The following is a 22038-nucleotide window of genomic DNA, read 5'->3' as shown; positions in this document are numbered from 1 at the left end:
CTACTGGTATCGGGGCCAAAACAGCAAACCTTGAATCTCTATCAGTGCCAATACAGAAACACCAAGTTAATAACACTATAGAATGTATGTATAGGGAGACAGTATAAACTCCAAGCAGGACCTTTACTAATTTTCAATGCCTATAAAAATTTAGGGAAAAGTTTTTAAAAAATATAAGGGTTGGCTGTTACTTCTGTTTAACACGTTCAAAAAATCACAACATCATACTCACACTCCCCCAACCTGTCTTTCAACACTGGTAAAGAAATCATATATTCGAATGCTTCCGTAATCTGATTGGTTGATACATAAGAGGAGGCGAGACATACAAGCTGACTATCTCGACAAAGATACTGTGTTTGCAACAGTTCACAATGCAAATAAAACACAAACATACAACATACATATTTTCCATTGTCATGCATGTATAACAAACGTCTAATATACGTCGTTGCATAGATATACATAAGATTAGGTGCAAATATGGTTGAATATAATAAGTAGTGGAATATGTATTCAATGCCCGTTATCATTGTAACCAAGATCGTTCTTTTTTTTAATTTATAGATTGGCAGATCACAGATAAATAATTTAATTTGTGTATAAACAAGCAACGTTTTATGCGTACTTTATTTTCAAATATTTGTATTTAATCCTGTTTATATAACGGAAGTATTATAATTTTACTTTATTTTCGATGTTAATACTACGAAACAAAGATATTAAAAATATTTTAAAAAGTCGATGTAGAGCGGTCCTGACTACATGTTAACTCAGCGTTGAGCAGACCAGTCAAAAGTTAACTTGGGAACAGGTCTGGTTTTGATCGGATTTGTCAACGCAAAAGTTAACGTATGTTAACTTTGTGGCAGGACTGGTTTCGAAGTTAACTTATGTTAACTTTACGGCAGGACTGGATTCTAAGTTAACCTTTGTTAACTTATGACAGGACTGGTTTCTAGTTAACTTATATCAATAGCGGACCTGTTTCCAAGTTGACTTTTTAGCAGACACAAAAACAGTCCTAGGATCAAGTCCGCTTTTCAAGTTAACTAGATTTTTGTCCTAAGATTGGTCAGAGCAGTCCTAAATCCGGTCACAGGTTCACTTTGCCCAGTCCAAATGACTGGTTATCAAGTTAACTTGCTATACAGGTTAGGACTGCACCAATCTGTATGTAATGTTTATCGAAAACTTTTATCGATAAATGCAGCTTACGAGTTCCGCCATTGATTGCATACATTGCCATTTTTATAAGAAAAAAAATGTTTTCCAGAAGATGGCACTGCTGAATCTAAAACATAGACTGGGTGTATCAAGTTGGTTTATGAAGATAAAGTTTTAAATATAACATCTTTACAAAAATGTCTTTCCTCTTGTAAAGATTTTATTGTGCCAATAATTCAACCCCATTTTAAGTGAAATGTTTTATAAGTGATATTTACAAAAATGTTTTCGAGAATGATCTATTTTGATAATTGCATTAATTTGCACTAAGCAGTCAGGATTCTACTGTGTCAAAATTATCTCCCCATTATGCAAGTTCATTTAAAAAAAATCGTAGAAATGGAAGCCATTGTATGGATGACGCGCTGTCAATTAAGATCTTGAAAACCGATAAATTTATCCATAAAGCACCTTTACAAAGTTCTTGTCTGCATTGCGTCAATTCAAAACTATTGTCTAATAGGTTTTTAGGTGGAATTTTCGAAAATTCATAAAAATTTTAAAATATTTCAAATTAATATTTCGTGGAAGGGCAGAATAACAGAAATCAGTGGTTGAAGACCCCAATTCAACTATCACACACAAAAATATTTTTTTTCGAAGATATGCATTTTTACCATTCATGTTAAAAGTCTGTCGGCAATTTCTTTTTGTAAAATTTAGCTATTCGAACACACCGATACAAAGAAGATGTGGTATGATTAGCAATGAGACAACTATCCATAAAAGACCAAAATGACACAGACAGTAACAACTATAGGTCACCGTACGGCCTTCAACAATGAGCAAAGTCCATACCGCATAGTGAGCTATAAAAGGCCCCGATAAAACAATGTAAAACAATTCAAACGAGAAAATTAACTTATTTATGTAAAAAAAAATGAACGAAAAACAAATATGTAACACATAAACAAACGACAACCACTGAATTACAGGCTCCTGACTTGGGACAGGCACATACTTAAAAAATGTGGCGGGGTTAAGCATGTTAACGGGGTCCCAACCCTCCCCCTAACCTGGGACAGTGGTATAACAGAACAACATAAGAAAAAAACTATAAAAATAATACATTTTACTCTGTTTTTGTGATTCATTAGAAAGGTATTTTACTTTACCCATATATTTCATCTTTTAGTACTATGAATGTTTGATGTTATAAAGTCAACCTGTAGCCTTAATATATAAAAAGGATAGAATATGAAGCCAGATGATGTATCAAATACTCTTGCTTTATACGTTTTCAAGACAAAATATTCAACTCAAACACACCCTAACATAAAAAGGTGCACTTGATTTTCTCTTTTCGAGACAATTGTTACCAATTTTTTTTTAAATTGATATGTTCTCTGTCCGTGATAAAGATAAAGTCAAAATCGGAGGTTATGCATTTTCTACATCAAAGTTGATAGATAACCATGTCGTCGACTTGATATCTTATTGTTCTGCTTAATCTTGTAATAGATAAATTGAAAACTTATGCAATGGTGCTTTTGAAATAAAATACTTTGTATTTGAGCTGCACATTATCATGATATTTGTTTCTTAAGCCTGGGTTTGCGCGAATATTCTTATTTTTATTCCTAGATTGTCTTTTATTGTAGCAGAACGTACATTTATAATTTGTGGTATTTATTATAAACGTGATTTAATATAACTGTTAATGCAATATGCATATATTTTCTTTAAAAGGCGACACTTCCCCATTTTTAAACATCATTTATCATTCATTTGTCTCATAAATTTTGCGACCCAAAATATTATGGACATATATTTTTACCTTCATTTATTTGGCAAGTATTTTAAAATTTCCACGTGTTACTCTTAAATTGTTTGCAAAATAACCTGGCTGAATGACTTGATAGGATACGTTGTGTGGCTAATAACAATCTATTTGCATGAATACAGCTTTGTTATTCATGCAATATTATCATGTTCTTAGATCAAAACGTTTTTCTTTTTCTTTCTTAAAAAATGATTGATCAAAGCTGCTGTTAGAAAGCTTGCAGAGTAATAAGCTTTTCTCCCATAACATCATTATGAGATAATCCTGCGTCAGCCCACCTCAAAAAATACATGCTGCCGTCTGATAGATAGTATACGAAAGGACTGACCCGATCTAACTTTCTTTGATAATGTTAACAAGTGTATTGCAAAGATTTGAACGTTATTGGTTTTTGGTTCGTTTTTCCGAAATAAAATTAAAGCATGTTTGCTTGAGGTAATTTCAGGAATGTGTGAGGCTTATTTGGATTTTAACAATTCTGGTCATATACATGAACAAATTTATCACCATTTATCAATCTCTGTTTAAAGTAGCTTAAATTGCCAGACTGTCATCGTTTGGTTGATGATTAATTTTACTTAGCAAAGAGGAATGGCGACTATGTTTTAACGTTCCCGTATCCGTTATTTAAATTTCGATGAAGTTGTGTCATAGCAATTATTCATTTGAGCTAGACCTAGGATTATCTCAGCACTTGACAAGCCTATTCTTTGGATACATCTAGAAAAAACATTCTGAATATCTTGGATAGACATTTTAAATCAATAAAACACTAAATAAGTGCCATTCACCTGTATTGTGCACGGCTCGGTTGTTTTCCTCCCCTGTATAACGTAACTCAAATCAATATAAAAAAATCTTGGTCTGAACAGCCGAAATAAAACCATGACATAATTGTTTATGAGGGCAATTATTCATGCAATCTTTTATTAATACTACATATATACAATGATAGTAAGTTGGTCTACATACCAAACACACCCTTTCAAATATGTCGCACGCCAATAAAAGATATGGATACCGCCTCGTGCAAATTCTTTTCGGAGTACTACCACCATTGATTTTCTCCTATTAGTCTTTGTTAAATTGACACTTTTCAAAACCTTGTGCAAAATTTATCTTTGTTTCAAATTAAGAAATACTTGGCATAAGTTAAGTTTTATCCTGTCCAGTACTACAGACAAAAATTCACATCACATATAAGCAAATAACCACCGCTTGAAGTTAACCAATCGCATGTTCATCTCCCTTTTGTTCCTGTGTACAAGCTTTATTAACCATGTAACATCAAGTTTCCAAACTCTCTATACTAACATCATCTTAAAACAAAAAGAATGGTTCTTTGAATCACTCAAGCTTTATGTTTATGACTCAAAGATATCTTTTTATGAGTCCATACAACTGTCAAATTGAAGGGAATAATTTTGTCGACCATTTTTTGTATGAAACCGTATGTGGGGTACTTTGATTTTGTGGTATTACCTCTGAAGATCCCGACTTCCTGTTCGATTTTAATACAGATTAATAAATAAGTGCAATTCAAAGCATGATAATGGCCATCTGGGTTTGCCGGTTGTCTGATAATGTGATAAAAGCTTTTTAATATTATAAAGTGCAACATGCATGCCTTTGATCTTACTCTGTTATTTAACCTTTATATATGTACTATGAAAATTGCAATCCTTCTTTTCAGTTCGGTTACACTACCTTACACTGTGCTGTTAAAGGAGGTCATCTCAACATAGTCCAATTATTATTAAACATACATGACATAGATACAAATGAAGTAGATGAGGTATGTTATGTAGTTCTTTTCAAGACTGTTAATCTTTTGTATTCAAAGTCTACCTTAAAATAAATGACCGTAAAATGATGCTAATAATATGCATGCAATCATGTCACAATCCTTTGACATTTACTTAAAACTTCAAAGTAAAAAGGCACGCCTGCTACTACAAAAAACCCGACTGAAAACATACGTGAAGTGAGTTCATTATCACTCAGCTGGAAAAAGGTATTATAACTAAGGAATCTAACAAAATAAAGAATATCAACTTGTAAGTAATTTATTATTTCCTCTTAAACCGGATATGTCAAGGGAGTCAAAGACAATATAGGAGTCTAATGTGTATTTTTCACTTGATCAGAATAAATTCATATATAATCAAATATACACGAACTAGTATGTATCTACTGTTTTGTTTGTTAAATAGATATCAAAGGTACCAGGCGAATAGTTTGATACGCCAGACACACGTTTTGACTAAACTAGACTCATCAGTGACGCGCAGATAAAAAAAGTTAGAAAGCCAAACAAGTATAACGTTAAAGAGCATTTAGGACCCAAAATTCTAAAACAAATGTGCCAAATACGGCTTGGGAAATATATGCCTGGGATAGCAAAATCCTTAGTATCTCGAATAATTCATACCTTAGCAATTATAAAATTTAAAAAAATGACCATAAGTCATTCTGTGACTTTTAACAGTATACCATCTCTATCTATGCATTTCAACGCTCTTTTTTTTAAAAAGAATTATGATCAACTCAACCCTAAAACGTTATCATTGGAAGGTTACCTTACCCAGGGTTCTGGAAAAAAGGGACTCGAAATAGACTTTGCAATGCACATTTTTATATACACAAGTATTTAAATTGATATTAAATTATATTTTCATTGAAATATTAATTAAACGACCGTTTTTTTAATCATCCTTCCTCTATACAATATGGCTTCGTTAATTTTGTTTGAATGGGTTATTTATTTAAGAAGGTCTTTCTATATATGTATATATACCTTCGCAAAATTGTAACGTTTGTTTTTTTTCAGAAAGGTAACTCTCTTTTGCACTCAGCTGCTCAAGGTGGAGATATCGCTATAGTCAAATTATTATTAGAAAGAACAGATATAGATCCAAACAAAGTAAATAAGGTATGGCATGTAGGTCCCATCAATCTTTTGATATTAGTTCAAAAAGTATAGTGTTTCATCTTACAAAAAATCAATATAATAAAAAGTGTGAAGTTTTTGATTCGTGGTAAATTCTATTACAATGATTTATCTTGTTTCTAATCAAGTTGTTCATAAATTGCTAATCATTTGGTCCTACTGTAATAGGTTTAGTAGGTATATATCTATTGACATTACTTTCAAATGGTTTAAAAAAGTTTGTATAAATATCATGTATATAAGCTGAATTACAAACAACATCATCCCAGTCAGTATCATTAGATTGGTTTTAAGACCTTCTTAATCTGCACGCTTAAAATCACGAATTTGTCTTTTAAACGAGAGTTGTTTAAAAGTTTAAAATAAAATTTCGACTGAAACAGGAGAACGAGAACTGCATATCGGTGTAAGGTCAGTTACTGATTTAATTAAGTATTTGCGATTAGTTACATGTACTTATAAATCAAAACACGTTTTGGTTTTGGTTGTAAAGTTAGTAGACTCCCAAACAACAATATCTAAGTTTAAACGGTTAAGATACTTGTTAAAAGAGTTACTTGTGTTTGACATCATCATTATCATATCGCAATTAAAATCACCACAAGGAAAATTGGTGAATTACAATCAAAAGCTGTATCTACTGACTCACTAAATAAGTAACTTGTATTAGAACTTGAGTTTAAAGGCCGGTAGAAAACTAAATTTTTGTCCTTACTACAATGCCTCACTTCAACCCAAAGTAATTCAAGATTGCTCACAGATATGTCATTTCGTATAATAAAATGTAGACTATTTTTGTCAGAAATCATATCTGATATTCTTCCTCATTCATAATAACCTTCCATCATTACCGAATTGAACAAAGAACTCCTGGTTTTTAGTGGAGTTCGTATTGTTTCCTATTTATTATTTATAATTGTTGATGTAAATGTCTTTTGGATTTGTGAGTCTTTGTTTACCCCTTGGATTTGATTGTTTTTGTCTTTCACATAAATGGTCACACCTGCATCATGTCTATTTCTATCCAACCTAATAGGTTTATGAAACCGGTTTGATTTAATTTGGTCATCAGTAATTGACTTGTCATACTTATGTAGTTCATTTTTAATGAGATATAACTTAGAAAGTAAACTACAATCATTATTGTGTACTATTTTCAAATTCTTTTTGTTACTCTGATCTGAACCTGAATTTTTCAAATCCAGCAACTAGTAACAAAACATTAATCTGTTTATCAGAAGTTGTTTCTTTATAAGTTGAAAAAAGAGGTCACAATTTGTTTTTTAACCCATTTTAACTCAAATTAACTCAGGTCAACTTAACAAGTACATTGCATAAACAATACTACGTCTACAAAGTCCTACATTTAAAATGAAGAAATTAGTTTATTGCAGCATATTTATATACCACGGCATTGCATCTATTTATCTTTTACTACAGGGGTACATGAGGTCTTCCTGCAATAAAAGATAAAACTATTTCAACATGTTTAACCCAAGTTAACACAAGTCAACCTAACAACTATTTGACATAATGATTCAATGTCCATCATGTCCATAAAATCCTACATTAAGAATAAAGGAATAAGTTTATTACAGCATACTTATATACACTACCAATGTATCTATTATTCTGACATCAAAGGGGAACCTGACCCCCCCCCCCCCGCAAAAATGAATATAACCCATTTAAGTCAAGCTACCTCGGGTCACCTTAACAAATGAATTACATAAACAATACAATGTCCATGAAGTCCTACATTTCAATTGAAGAAATAAGAGTATTACAGCATAGTTATATACCCAAGCATTGTATTTATTATTCTTTCATTACAGGGGTACCTGAGCTCACTTCCCCCCACAAAAACCCAAATATACCCAATTTACTCAAGTTAACTCGGGTCACCTTAACACTACATGAACTAAACTATGCAATGTCCATCATGTTGACGAAGTCTTTCTTTAGAATGCCGAAACTAGTTTATTACAGCATAATTATATACTCAATGAAAACTAGGTTCAACCGATCATTTTTTCTAAAAGAATGTCCTGAACCAAATCAAGGAAATGGCAATTGTGATTGTATATTTTGTTTCTGTGTGTGTTGCTCTGTCGTTTATTTTTTGTTCAGTTTATTGTTTCTATTGTTTCGTTGTCGAAATGTACAATATTGGATTGTATACTTGCGTAATTCTCGGACCTGTTGCATTTATTTATACTGTATTCCTGTCATGTAATGGTGTCAAATTAGTGTTATATTTAACATCGCCATACAAGTGCGACATTTGGTTAGCAATGAAATGCAGGGTAAGTCCATACAACTGTCAAATTGAAGGAGAATAATATTTTCGACCATTTGTCGAATTAAACCGTATGTTGGGTGCTATGATTTGATAGTATTACCCCGTTAAATCCCGGTTTCCTGTTCGATTCTAATACAGATTAATAAATAAGTGCAATACAAAGCATGATGATGGTCATCTGGTATTGCCGTTTGTCTAATATCATGATAGAAGCTTCTTAAAATATTATAAAGTGCAACATGCATGCATTCGATCTTACTCTGTTATTTAACCTTTATATATGTACTATGAAAATTGCAATCCTTCTTTTTCAGTTCGGTTACACTACCTTACACTTTGCTGTTAAAGGTGGACATCTCAACATAATTCAATTGTTATTAAACATACAAGACATAAATACAAATAAAGTAAATGAGGTATGTAGTTCTTATCAAGACTGTTAATCTTTTGTAATCAAAGTCCACCTTAAAAATCAATGACCGTAAAACTATGCTAACAAAATGCGTGTAATCCTATCACAATCCTTTGACATTTACTTTTTTTTTAAATTTCAAAGTGAAAAGGCGTGCCTGCTGCTAACAAAAAACCCAACTGAAAACATACGTGAAGTTAGTTCATTATCACTCAGCTATCAAAAGGTTCTATGACTAACTAAACTAAAAAATAAATAATTTCAACTTGTAAGTAATATAACATTTCCTCTAAAACCGGATATTTCAAGGGAGTCAAAGTCAAAATATATGAGTCTTATATGTATTTTCAGCTTCATCAGATTAAATTCATATATAATCAAATATACATGAACTACTAGCATGTATATACTGCTAGTTAAATAGTTATCAAAGGTACCAGACGTATATTTTGATACGCCAGACGCATGTTTCGTCTTAATAAGACTCATTAGTGACGCTCAGATCAAAATAGTTATGAAGCCAAACAAGTATAAAGTTGAAGAGCATTGAGGACACGACATTTCAAAAAGTTGTGAAAATAGTTATCAAAGGTACCAGGATAATGATTTAGTACGCCAGAAAATATGACTAAGGTAATCTATGCTTCGGATAAGAAAATCCTTAATGTTTCGAATAATTCATACTTTTGCAAACAGTTAATTTATAAAAATGGTCCTTAAATCGATATTCATGTCAACACAGAAGTCCGGACTACTGGGCTGGTGATACTCTCTGGAATGAAACATAGTTAGAATGAAAAACAAGTATAAAGTTGAAGATCGTTGAGGACCAAAAATTCAAAAAAAAAAAATGTGCCAAATACTATTTATGGATATATGCCTGTGATAGCAAAATCCTTAGTATTTTGGATAATTTATACGTTAGCTACAAAATAATTTATAGAAATTACCATTTGTCATACTGTGACTTTCAACAATATACCATCTATATTCATGCATTTCAACGCATTTAAAAAGAAAATTATGATCAACCCTTGTTTTATATATGTCGTGTACAAGTTGCGATTTTGTACAGGTTATAACATGTACAAAAATACACAAGTATTTAAATTGATATTAAATTACATTTTCATTGAAATATCAATTAAGCGACCGCTTTTTTAAACGTACTTCCTCTGAACAATATGGCTTCGTTAAATTTGTTTGAATGGTTTATTTATTTTAGAAGGTCTTTCCTATATACATACCTTCGCATAATACTGTTATTATTGCAACGTTTGTTTTCTTTCAGAAAGGTAACTCTCTTTTGCACTCAGCTGCTCAAGGTGGAGATATCGCTATAGTCAAATTATTATTAGAAAGAACAGATATAGATCCAAACAAAGTAAATAAGGTATGCAATGTAGGTCCTTTCATTCTTTGGATATTAGCTCAAAAAGTATAGTGTCTCATCTAACAAAAAATCAATATAACTTTTTTTTCCGTGTGTGAAGTTTTCGCTTTGTGGTGAATTCTATCTATAACAATGATTTATCTTGTTTCTAATCACGTTGTTCATAAATGGTTAATCATTTGGTCTAACTGTAATAGTGTTAGTACATGTAGTAGGGATATATCTATTAACAGTACTTTCAAATTGTTTAACAAAGTTCATTTAAACATCATATGTATCAGTTGAACTAAAAACAAAATCATCCAAGTCAGTATCATACAATTGGTTTTTAAGACCTTCTTAATCTGCACGCTTATAATCACGAATTTGTCTTTTAAACGAGTGTTGTTTAAAAGTTTAAAAGGAAAATTCGACCGAAGCAGGAGAATGAGAACTGCATATCGGTGTAAGTGCATTTACTGATTTAAGTAAGTATTTGCGATTAGTCACTTGTATTGTAGTCCTGTAATATTATGTTGTCATTTCTATGTTATATTTAACATTGCCATTAAAGTGCGAGGTTTGGCATGCCACAAAACCATTTTCCCTCTTTAAATATGTCCTGTACCAAGTCAGGAATATGGCCATTGTTATATTATAGTTCGTTTCTGTGTGTGTTACAAAGTAACGTTGCGTCGTTTGTTTTCTCTTATTTTTGAGTGTAAATTGACATTGCGATAAGACGTGTCACGGTACTTGTCTATCCCAAATTCATGTATTTGGTTTTGATGTTATATTTGTTATTCTCGTGGGATTTTGTCTGATGCTTAATCCGTTTCTGTGTGTGTTAGTTACATTGTAGCGTTGTGTCGTTGTTCTCCTCTTATATTTATGCGTTTCCCTCAGTTTTAGTTTGTTACCCCGATTTTGTTTTTTGTCCATGGATTTATGAGTTTGAACAGCGGTATACTACTGTTGCCTTTATTTATCACCACCGGACCGGAATCTCTGCTGGTGGACAATCTGTCCCCGAGGATTCTACCAGTCCGGTAGCCTAACAGCATGAAAACTAGTATAACAAACAATATTATACTGGATGATACGACGCCCAGGATAAAAAGGTGTCAATCGGCTGTTGTCAAGGACACAACAACACCGATTTTATCAGGTGTCCCCAGGATCATCTTAAATGATGTTATGAAAATGACACATGTGCAGTCTTCTGAATCCTCATTGTACTATAAAAATTCAGACAAGTTTGAATATATTCGGCCGTGTACTGTTCAACTTTCAGATATTTTAGATTTCAATGACAACCATCAATATTGCTCTATTTCCAAATGTAACCCTAAAAATTGTAAAACCTGTGATATACTAATAACTGATACCCACTTTCAAAGTAATTTAACCACCAAAAATTACAATACACATAGTCATGAGGATTTGAATTGCACTGCTTCCAATATTGTATACGGTATTGAATGTACTCTTTGTGGATTGATCTACGTCGAGGAAACTCGACAAAGACTCAACTTGAGGATGAATGATCATCGGTCTAATGTTAATGATCCTAATAACAACAAATTTCTCTATAAACATTTCAATCAGCCTGACCATTCTATTGTTTCAATGAAAGTCCGGATTATAGAGAAAATATATCATCCAACAAATGACCCCATATTGAGTACACCATATCGTTTACAAAGAGAAGACTTTTGGATAAGAGAGTTGAGAACAGCCATTCCCTATGGATGTAATGACAAAATTGATGGTGTAGGTATTTTGTCTAGTCCCAGGTGTAGTACCGTCAATACATTACAATTATTTAATACTTCTGCTCGACGAAATAGAAGTCATGGTCACAGAAAATATATACCACCTGCTGTACACACCGTGACAATTGATAGTCTATTAACGTCTGTTCAAAAACCTTTAGGAATTCATCACATTAGAACTAAATTATACTTCATTCCATTGTCAAAACTTTCTTTACTATTTCAAGATGCCAAAAATACTTCCGTTACTGATTCTCGTTCTGTTTTGTATAGATTAGTTGCTATTATCATGGACATTGCTAACCATAGACTATTCAAACCCGTATCCACTACATCCAACAGTGAGGAAAAACGTTATTTTTTTAAGGTAGAATTCGCCAATAAAGGTTTAGATGCTGTAAATATTAGCAATATTTTCCATCAAAAATCTGTACAAAAAACTATACCTGATTACTTCAAAAATAAAGCTACACCTGTTATTTCTTATACTTACACCAAGTCTATTGCATCCAAGATTTTCAACCACAAGAGAGTTTTAGAGGCTTTTAACCTCAAAGATACAAAATCCAAGCCTCCGGATTGCTCATGTACATCGTCACAATACAATTACAGTCCAGCTGGTCATATCATTACTGGTGACCTTGGCATCGTTACCAATGAACAACTAAGAGAGTTGTTAGCCAAGGGACCAAAATATAGAATTCCCCAGTCCATCAACTGGAAAAAGAATTTCAAGTTACTGATGGATGCAGTTGAGGACTATGCAAGAAAATGGGTAAAGCGCGAACCAGACGAATCAGAACTGGACACTTTTTCTGAATGGATCAAAGCTATTCGATCATGCATTCAGAGGCGCATACATAAACCACGATGTAATATGAGTACTACAGTTTCTAACCCTTTCAAGAATCCGTAGGTTGTGGATGCTTTATCCTCTTTGCTTGACAAATATGTCGTTGTTCCAGCAGATAAAGCCTCCAATAATATTGTCTTCATATGTAAAAAACATTATTTGCAATGCCTCACTACAGAGCTTGGAATTGATAAAACTACTGGTAATCCTACATATTCTTTAACATCATTTACCAAGGACGAAATTTTACAAAATCATAAATCTGTCTTTCTTTCTTTTGGTATCAACATCAAAGAAAACGAAGAAAACTTGCCCTCATTATACTGGATACCTAAATTACACAAAACTCCATATAAATAACGATACATAGCTGGTCCTCAAAATGTTCGACTAAACATCTTTCTAAAGTACTGACTACTATTCTTTCTACAGTTAAAGATGGGCTTCAAGAATATTGTGAGGAGATATATTCTACCAGTGATATTAACCAGATGTGGATTCTCAAAAATTTCAAAGATCTACTGCTTAACCTTCGATCATAATCTTTGCAATTTTGCAGCAACATAAAAACTTTTGATTTTTCTACGCTATATACTACTATTCCCCATGCTCAGTTGAAAGATCGACTTCACCATCTCATAAAACAGAGCTTTTTCTATAAAAATGGGAATCGTAGATACAAATTTCTTGTTTTGGGTTACAATAATTCATATTTTGTGAAGAATCACACTGAATCTTCCAGAAAATATACTGAAGATGATATTATCAAAATGCTGGACTTTTTGGTCGACAATATATTTGTTGAGTTTGGAGCATTTATATTTTAACAGACAATCGGTATTCCAATGGGTACTAATTGTGCACCCCTGCTGGCTGATTTGTTTTTGTGCTCGTATGAAGCAAGATTCCTTCAAAACCTTCTAAAAGACAAGAAAAGAAAAGCACCTTGCGAAATTCTTTAATTTTACTTTCCGATATATTGATGATGTTCTATCATTGAAATAACCCATACTTCAGCCAATACTTACATCTCATATATCCCAGTGAACTTGAAATTAAAGATACTACTGATACTAGAAGGACTGCTTCATACCTTGATCTTTTCCTCAATATTGACGTAGATGGACGACTTCACACGAAAATCTATGACAAACGGGACTATTTCAACTTCCCAATTATCAATTTCCCATTTCTCAGCAGTAACATACCATCTGCCCCTTCGTATGGTGTTTACATATCACAATTGATACGTTGTTCACGTGCTTGTTCACACTAGACGGACTTCATATACAGGAGTGTGCTACTTACGCAGAAACTTCTCCAACAAAGTTATGAGGAGGACAGATTAAAATTGACACTCCGTAAATGTTATGGACACCATCACGAATTGGTGGATCCATACGATGTGTGTTTAACCAAACTAGCTAAGGACATTTTTACCACATGGTAGTTTGTGGTTTGTCATTATGTCGTCTAACTTTTAATTACCAAACGTGACTTATTCCCGATTGTGACTGTTTTGCTGAGTGTGAATTCGCAATACTATCAGACGTGTTACGGTACTTGTCTATCCCAAATTCATGTATTTTGTTTAAATATTTAATGTTATATTTGTAATTGTCATCGGATTTTGTCAAATGTGTTGACGTCTTTTCTATTATATTTATGTGTTATGGAAACAAAAATTAATCACCGCCGTCATTTATTAGATTTAATTTTGGTCAACATAATCTGTACGATAATTTACGTTTGAAGTTGGATTCATAACAAACTGCACATATATATATATATTATAGTTAATTGCTATTAATAAGTATTGCTATATGCATTGTGTTTAAACGCAATATCAGTATTTAGTTCTATTTTAATCTTTAATCAATCCTAATTCTATCTTACTTTTGAGATGTAGTTTTTCATATGTGACGTAATTTTTCTGCTGTTTCAGAAATTTCATATATTCAAATGTGACGTAATTTTTAATGCCTTTTCACCATCGTATGTGACGTCATTTTCATAATCTACTGCGTTGAGGCCTGGACTGAGTCGGGTGTGTCTATTCTGTGTTGGTCATTCATTATGTATTCGTGTTTGTTTTATGTAATGAGTTAATACTTCAGTTTCATTATGTATATCTGTTATATTCATTTGATAAAATTTACTGTTTGCAATAAGCACTAATTGTTCTAAATAATAAGGATGTTCTTATCCCAAGCATAAAAACTTAGCCGTATTTGACACAACCTTTTCAACTTTTGATCTTCAGTGCTGTACAACTTTGTACTTTTTTTCGCTTTCGATCTTTTATACCTGGGCGTCACTGGTGAATCTTCTGTGGACGAGGCACGTTTTTGGCGTATTAAATTCTAAACCTGATTCTTTTTGTTATTCATTAATCATGTGTTTCTTTGTCTAATACGTTTTCCTATTTATTTGTATTGTAGTCCTGTAATATTATGTTGTCATTTCAATGTTATATTTAACATTGCCATTAAAGTGCGAGGTTTGGCATGCCACAAAACCAGGTTCAATCCACCATTTTTTCCCTTTTATTTTTAAGAATGTCCTGTACCAAGTCAGGAATATGGCCATTGTTATATTATAGTTCGTTTCTGTGTGTGTTACAATTTAACGTTGCGTCGTTTGTTTTCTCTTATTTTTGAATGTACATTGACATTGCGATAAGACGTGTCACGGTACTTGTCTATCCAAAATTCATGTATTTGGTTTTGATGTTATATTTGTTATTCTCGTGGGATTTTGTCTGATGCTTGGTCCGTTTCTGTGTGTGTTAGTTACATTGTAGCGTTGTGTCGTTGTTCTCCTCTTATATTTATGCGTTTCCCTCAGTTTTAGTTTGTTACCCCGATTTTGTTTTTTGTCCATGGATTTATGAGTTTGAACAGCGGTATACTACTGTTGCCTTTATAAATCAATACAAGTTCCAGTTTGGGTTGTAAAGTTAGTAGACTCCCAACCAACATTATCTAAGTTTAAACGGTTAAAGGGGCACTAGCTGTCAAATTCATGTTCACCGATTTAATTCTTTTATAACAATGTAAAACATTTATCCAAACTATCAAAAGTCTGAAATATATAATAAACAGGGCACAAGCATGAAAAAATGTAAATTCGTAGTATTTTAGTCTATACGCCATCTAATTAATTATCGAGTTGATCTCTTAAGTCATGCAATGACCATATAAGCGATGTAAACATAAACAAAGATATATATATATTAAGCAAACTCATGAGGTTGGATTATTATAGGTCTATTTAATTTCATTTTATTGATGAAAATTGAATGTTTATCATCGTTTTTTAATGTGTTTCCCTCGGTTTTAGTTTGTTACCCCGATTTAGTTTTTTGTCCATGTATTTATGAGTTTTGAACAGCGGTATATATAAGAATGAAATTTTGTGCATCGAATCAGTCAATCAATTGATTTACCTCTGTTTCACTTTCAAAGTTGACACTATTTTCCTTTAAATAACTTTACACATATAATTCACGTGTTATATCCATTCCAAGCTAAGGGGTTAAATTGAAGTTCACATGAATACGGATTCAATGAGGTCGAGTTTATTCACTTACAAGTGAATAATTCAAAATTAATGTTTTATAGTTTATTTTGACATAGTTAGACCATACTAGCTGCTAACACTACAAACCATTAAAAGTCTGAAATGGCCTATATCTGTACTCGACTGTACTGATTTTTACTCGACCAGTGTGAATTTGTCTGAGATTTACTTGATAATACTCGACTGTAGTCTGAACCATACTTAACAGTCTGAATGTGTACTTGACCAGTACTTAACCGTTTTATACGAATCTGAACCGTACTCGACCTAGTCTGAACTGTACTTGACATAGTCTGAACCGTACTCGACCTAGTCTGAACCATACTCGACCTTGTCTGAACCATACTCGACCAAGTCTTAACCAAACCAGACCTATTCTTTGTATCTATCAACTGAATTTTATCAATTTAGGAATTTTTTAAATAAAAATGAAATTTGAACAACTTGAAATTAAAAATGTATTCAAAACAGTATTGAAATTAAAATTTCACAATAATCAATCATAATATAACTTCAACTCAATATTAATCAACACTTACATAAGAATATATGTCAAGTTTTAAAATATAAATAAAACAAACTGATCAAATAATCTAAAAAAATGAATTGTGACTAATATTTTCAATATTATTCAAAATTTTATTAATATTTCGGAAGTATTGTATGGTAACTGGACCATTTTAAGTAACTTAAGTAACTTAAACCTAATATAGATGTACGGTGTCAGTTAAGTTCAGGTAATAATGCAGTGAATGTTTTTTTTATTAAGATATATATAAAATAGTATATAAAACAACCTAATAAATAAAAAAAAAAATGAGAGCTTAATTGTTTTGTTTTATTAAACCAAGAATTTAATATAATTATTATAATAGAATTTCAATAGCAATCCTTGATAACCTTTTTAGAAAAGAAAATGTATTCCAAAGTAACAGTAAACATTTTTTTCAATTAATTTAAGTATTTTTTTGTCAAATTAACATGGCATACATAAAGCACTTTAATATGTTCTAATTACCTCAGTACATGTGTGTTTTACAGGTAAAAAGAAAGCCCTATTTTTTTAAATTCGTGTATTACTTATCTAGTACATACATGTATATTCGAAAGGCCTTGTTATTAAAATAGGATGTTGCAATTTTGAATCAATGTTATTTAGAATTTAATACCTCTGACCAGGTGTGATCTTATTTATGAGTTTGCCCCCAAGCAGAGGTTATACTTTATATTTTATGCAATAATTAAAAAAAACATACATTTATATTTTTTATATTAATTTTATCCCTTTTTGATATAAGTTATATATAATATATCTTTTTTTATCCTAAATATAATCAGAGATATATTTCTTTATAAGGTTAAAATCTTTTATAAATTTTGTTGGCTGTTGTTATATATGTCAGTTAAAAAGAAATTTATTTTAACAGTTAAGAAAGTATAGGTTTTTTGGTCTAGTATGGTTCAGACTGGTCGAGTTTTGTTCAGACCTTTGGTTAAGTATGGTTTAGACTGGAAAAATAGGTCGAGTACATGTCGAAAATGGGTTAAGACTGTTTCAGACTGGTCGAGTAATAGTTCAGACTCTTTACAACGGCAAAGATAAGGGTCAAGTACGATTCAGTACAGTCAAGTATGGTTCAGACTGGGGTCGAGTAATGTCAAATAAAAGTCAGACTAATTCAGACTGGTCGAGTAAAAATCAGTACAGTTGAGTACAGATATAGGCCATTTCAGACTTTAATGATTTGAAGTGTAAGATCTCATAATTGTTTAACTATTTGCATTTCATTATTGATTGAGCAAATAAAAAAAGTTATTAAATTTTTTACACATCTCGTAGCTAGTGCCCCTTTAAGTAACTTTTTAAAAGAGTTACTTGTGTTTGACATCATATCGCAATTAAAATCACCACAAATAAAAATTTGTAAATTAAAATCGAAATCTGTATCTACTGACTTACAAAATAAGTCCCGTATATTAGAATTTGAGTTGAGAGGCCGGTATAAAACACCAACTATTTTTTTTCTTTACTACAATGTCTCACTTCAACCCAAAGGAATTCAAGATTGCTCACAGATATGTCATTCCGTATAATAAGATGTAGACTATTTTTGTCAAAAATCATATCTGATAGTCTTCCTCATTCATAATAACCTTCCATCATTACCGAACTGAACAAAGAAATAACACAACGGGTGCCGTATATGGTGCAGGAAATGCTTACCCTTCCGGAGCACCTGGTTTCACTCCCGGTTTTTAGTGGAGTTCTAGTTGTTTCTTATTTATTATTTATAACTGTTGATGTAAATGTCTTTTGGATTTGTGAGTCTTTGTTTACTCCTTGGTTTTGATTGTTATTGTCTTTCACATAAATGGTCACACCTCCACCGTGTCTATTTCTATCTAACCTAATAGGTTTATGAAACCGTTTTGATTTAATTTGGTCATCAGTAATTGACTTGTCAAGATGAGATTCTGATATACAAATAATGTCATACTTCATAGTTCATTGTTAATGAGATCTAAATTGGGAAGTAAACTACACACATTATTGTGTACTATTTTCAAATTATTTTTCTTACTCTGATCTGGTACTGGATTTTTCAAATCCAGCAATCAGTAACAAAACAGTATAATACTACTGAGGATAAAAACGTTTTTTATGATTATAGGAATGATTATGCTGTAATATATATTATAGCATACAAATTTACAGATTAATGTTAAAAACATTGATAAGTCAAAACTATCAAAACTTATAGTGAATATATATAAGCACATGATGTGCACTTTGAACAGATCTTTGGAACCAAAGCTGAGATTTTCATTGACAAAGAGGACAATCAAAACTAGACGAGATAAAGTACAAAACAAAACATACATGTACATAACATATATACAAAAGGAAAACATTGATAAATCACAGATTTTAACAGTATCAATTATCACTCATCTTTTGATACTTGAAAACTATTTAAAAAACGAGCAAGGTCTGTGTTCATGCAATAAATCTTTGTTTTAGAGTTACCAAGATGTGTGGTAGAAATTGTAATGTAAAATATAAAAAAAAAAAAAACAAATGCAAAATAAATAAGCAAAAGTAGGATAAACTTGACTATAGTTTAATTTACAAGTGCAGAAGTGAAAAACACATTTAGATTGTCGATATTTAAGATTTTGGTAATACTATATTTAGAAGGATAGATGTATGTGACGTCCTTTACTAGTGCAACCATTTGTCAGTCGTTTGTGTGTACAAATCAAATGCAATGCGGGGTTCACACATTGCCGATTATTGCTCCCGTTTGAGATCAGACAGCGATACGACACGAAAAGTGAAAATCTCGAATTACTATCCTCAATTATCTGGAATGTCCTATCATTGTCTGAACGCAGTCGTAACAGATTCCTACGGGTCGGGAAGGATCCGAATAGTTCGGCGAAGCAGCCCGACAGTTAGGTGCGTCCCGTAACATTCGGGGAAACTCAGCCGCTTTTGTCTAGTCGGATTACAATCGTGCCTATGTCGTGACAGATTCTGCTGTATCGGATCAAAATCCTAAAAATGTTCTGTGTATTCTGGACGGTGTCCTGTGGAACGGGAATGATCTGGAGAAATTTTTCATTGCTGTTTTTCTGCCGATTGAGTCCAGATTGCATCCAGATCTTGTCGATTGCGAACCGTTTTTGCCGAAACCGTTCCGGAACAGTCCCGTTATTAATACGAAACTCGTCAATAATACCCCCGTCAGAGTCCCAACAATTACAGAATTCAATACGACTGAGACCAGACAAAGCCGTTTGCAATGCGACAGAGCAGACCGTGATAGGATTGCCTTCCGACAGTACCTGATCATTCCGAATATGCCGACAGTTTTCAAACGGATTACTTCCGTCAGCGTCGGTTCACTGTCTGGTCACTGTCTGATCTCTGTCGGATTTAATTCGATAGAATCAGGACGCAGTCGTGACTGACTCGGTCGCATTTTACCATGCGAAAGATACAAATCGGTTTAGAATTGGATTGAGAACGGGATTATCGGGAAAAATTCGCTTCGAAACGGTCGAATATCGACGCTTCCTGAACAATATCTGATTGTTGTCGTGATTAAATATTTTTTTTTACAAATTTTAATTAAAGTTTGAATTTCCATCCACGATTCACAGGATCTTGATCAGACTTTTGACAAATTTTAATCGTGAATGGTCCTGTCAAGGACGGCAGTAAAAATCGTGAATGTGTGACCCCAGCTAAAAAAGAATTACCTATGGATGTAAATATCAAAAGTTGTATGTGTACACTCTGCAAGCAAACCGGAAATATGAGTATTTTTAGAATAAAACCAAATACGTAGGAAGCGTATATTTCCCGAACCCCCCTAAAAAAACCAACAGTTGAGAGGTATTGAGACAAAGAGACAAATATCAACCCAAAGTTCAAATTTGTGTTGTAGACAATAAATAATGATAAATGAACAAGAACTATGTAAAAAAAAAATATGGTACTTGAGAATATCAAACCAATATGGAAAGCATGTTATGTATATCTACACATATTTTATTTTTTTCATTTTTTTGGCTATGTATGTGCCTGTCCACAGTCACGAGCCTGTAATTAAGTGGTTGTCGTTTGTTTTTATTCGTCATCCGATGTTCTTTCTTTTTTTCTCTCTCTCTTTTTTCTCTATCTATTTACAAAAATATTTTTGTCTTGCAATTTCAGAATGTCGAAAGTAGTGTTTATCAGAAGTTGTTTCTTTATAAGTTAATAATTGAGGTCAAACATTTTTTGTTAACCCATTTCAACTCAAATTAACTCAGGTCACCTTAACAAGTACATTGCATAAACAATACTACGTCTACGAAGTCCTACATTTAAAATGAGGAAATAAGTTTATTGCAGCATAGTTATATACCATGGCATTTCATCTATTTATCTTTTATTACAGGGGTACATGAGGTCACCCTCCAATAAAAGATAAAACCATGTTAACTCAAGTTAACAAAAGTCACCTTCACAAATATTTGACATAATGATGCAATGTCCATCATGTCCATAAAATCCTATATTTAGATTAAAGAAATAAGTTTATTACAGCATAATTATATACACTAGCAATATATCTATTATTCTGACATCAAAGGGGAACCTGACCCCCCCCCCGCTTCCTCACCCCGCAAAAAAACCATGAATATAACCCATGTAAGTCAAGCTACCTCAGGTCATCTTAACAAATACATTACATAAACAATACAGCGTCCATTTATTTATACATATAAAATGAAAAAAATAATTTGTTACAGAACAATTATATACCATACCATTGTATCTATTATTATTTCATTATAGGGGTACATGAGGTCAACCCCCCCCCCCCCCCCCACCCCTCTAGTAAAAACCTTAACCAATATAACCCATTAAACTCAAGTAAACTCAGGTCGTCACCTTAACAATACATAAATTAAACTATGCAACGTCTATAATATTGACGAAGTCCTTCTTTTAGAATGACAAAATGAGTTTATTACAGCATAATTATATACCCTATACATTACATAAACAATCGACGACCAAAGCTGACGTCCCAATACAATAAGATTCCAAATCGACAAGCCATTTATGTCCCTCTAATCGACGTTCAATTTTAGCTTCTCTAATCGACGTCCTTTGTATGGGCCTATGGGAAGATCCAAACGCCGAGAAATTTTGGGCCGACATGCCGTATTTTACGGAAATATCAAAAACAAATTAACAAAACTGCCGAAATGGGGACCGAAATAG

At 32.4% G+C, this 22038-nt stretch overlaps 1 protein-coding gene across 1 annotated transcript in view; it reads left to right on the top strand.

The window, feature by feature from the left end:
* The first annotated feature begins 3958 nt into the window (after positions 1-3958).
* LOC139526220 (uncharacterized) overlaps positions 3959-22038 on the top strand; it is a 109468-nt gene continuing 91388 nt past the window's right edge. The window contains exons 1-5 of the mRNA XM_071321347.1: positions 3959-3964; positions 4704-4805; positions 5841-5942; positions 8577-8678; positions 9966-10067. Coding sequence (XP_071177448.1) covers positions 3959-3964; positions 4704-4805; positions 5841-5942; positions 8577-8678; positions 9966-10067 — 414 coding nt within the window. The remainder of the gene's footprint in view (positions 3965-4703; positions 4806-5840; positions 5943-8576; positions 8679-9965; positions 10068-22038) is intronic.

This window comes from Mytilus edulis, chromosome 6 (assembly GCF_963676685.1).
Source record: "Mytilus edulis chromosome 6, xbMytEdul2.2, whole genome shotgun sequence".
In the NCBI taxonomy this organism is placed as follows: Eukaryota; Metazoa; Mollusca; class Bivalvia; order Mytilida; family Mytilidae; genus Mytilus; species Mytilus edulis.
The sequence above is the reverse complement of the archived record's forward strand: the minus strand, read 5'-3'. Positions and strand labels throughout refer to the sequence as shown.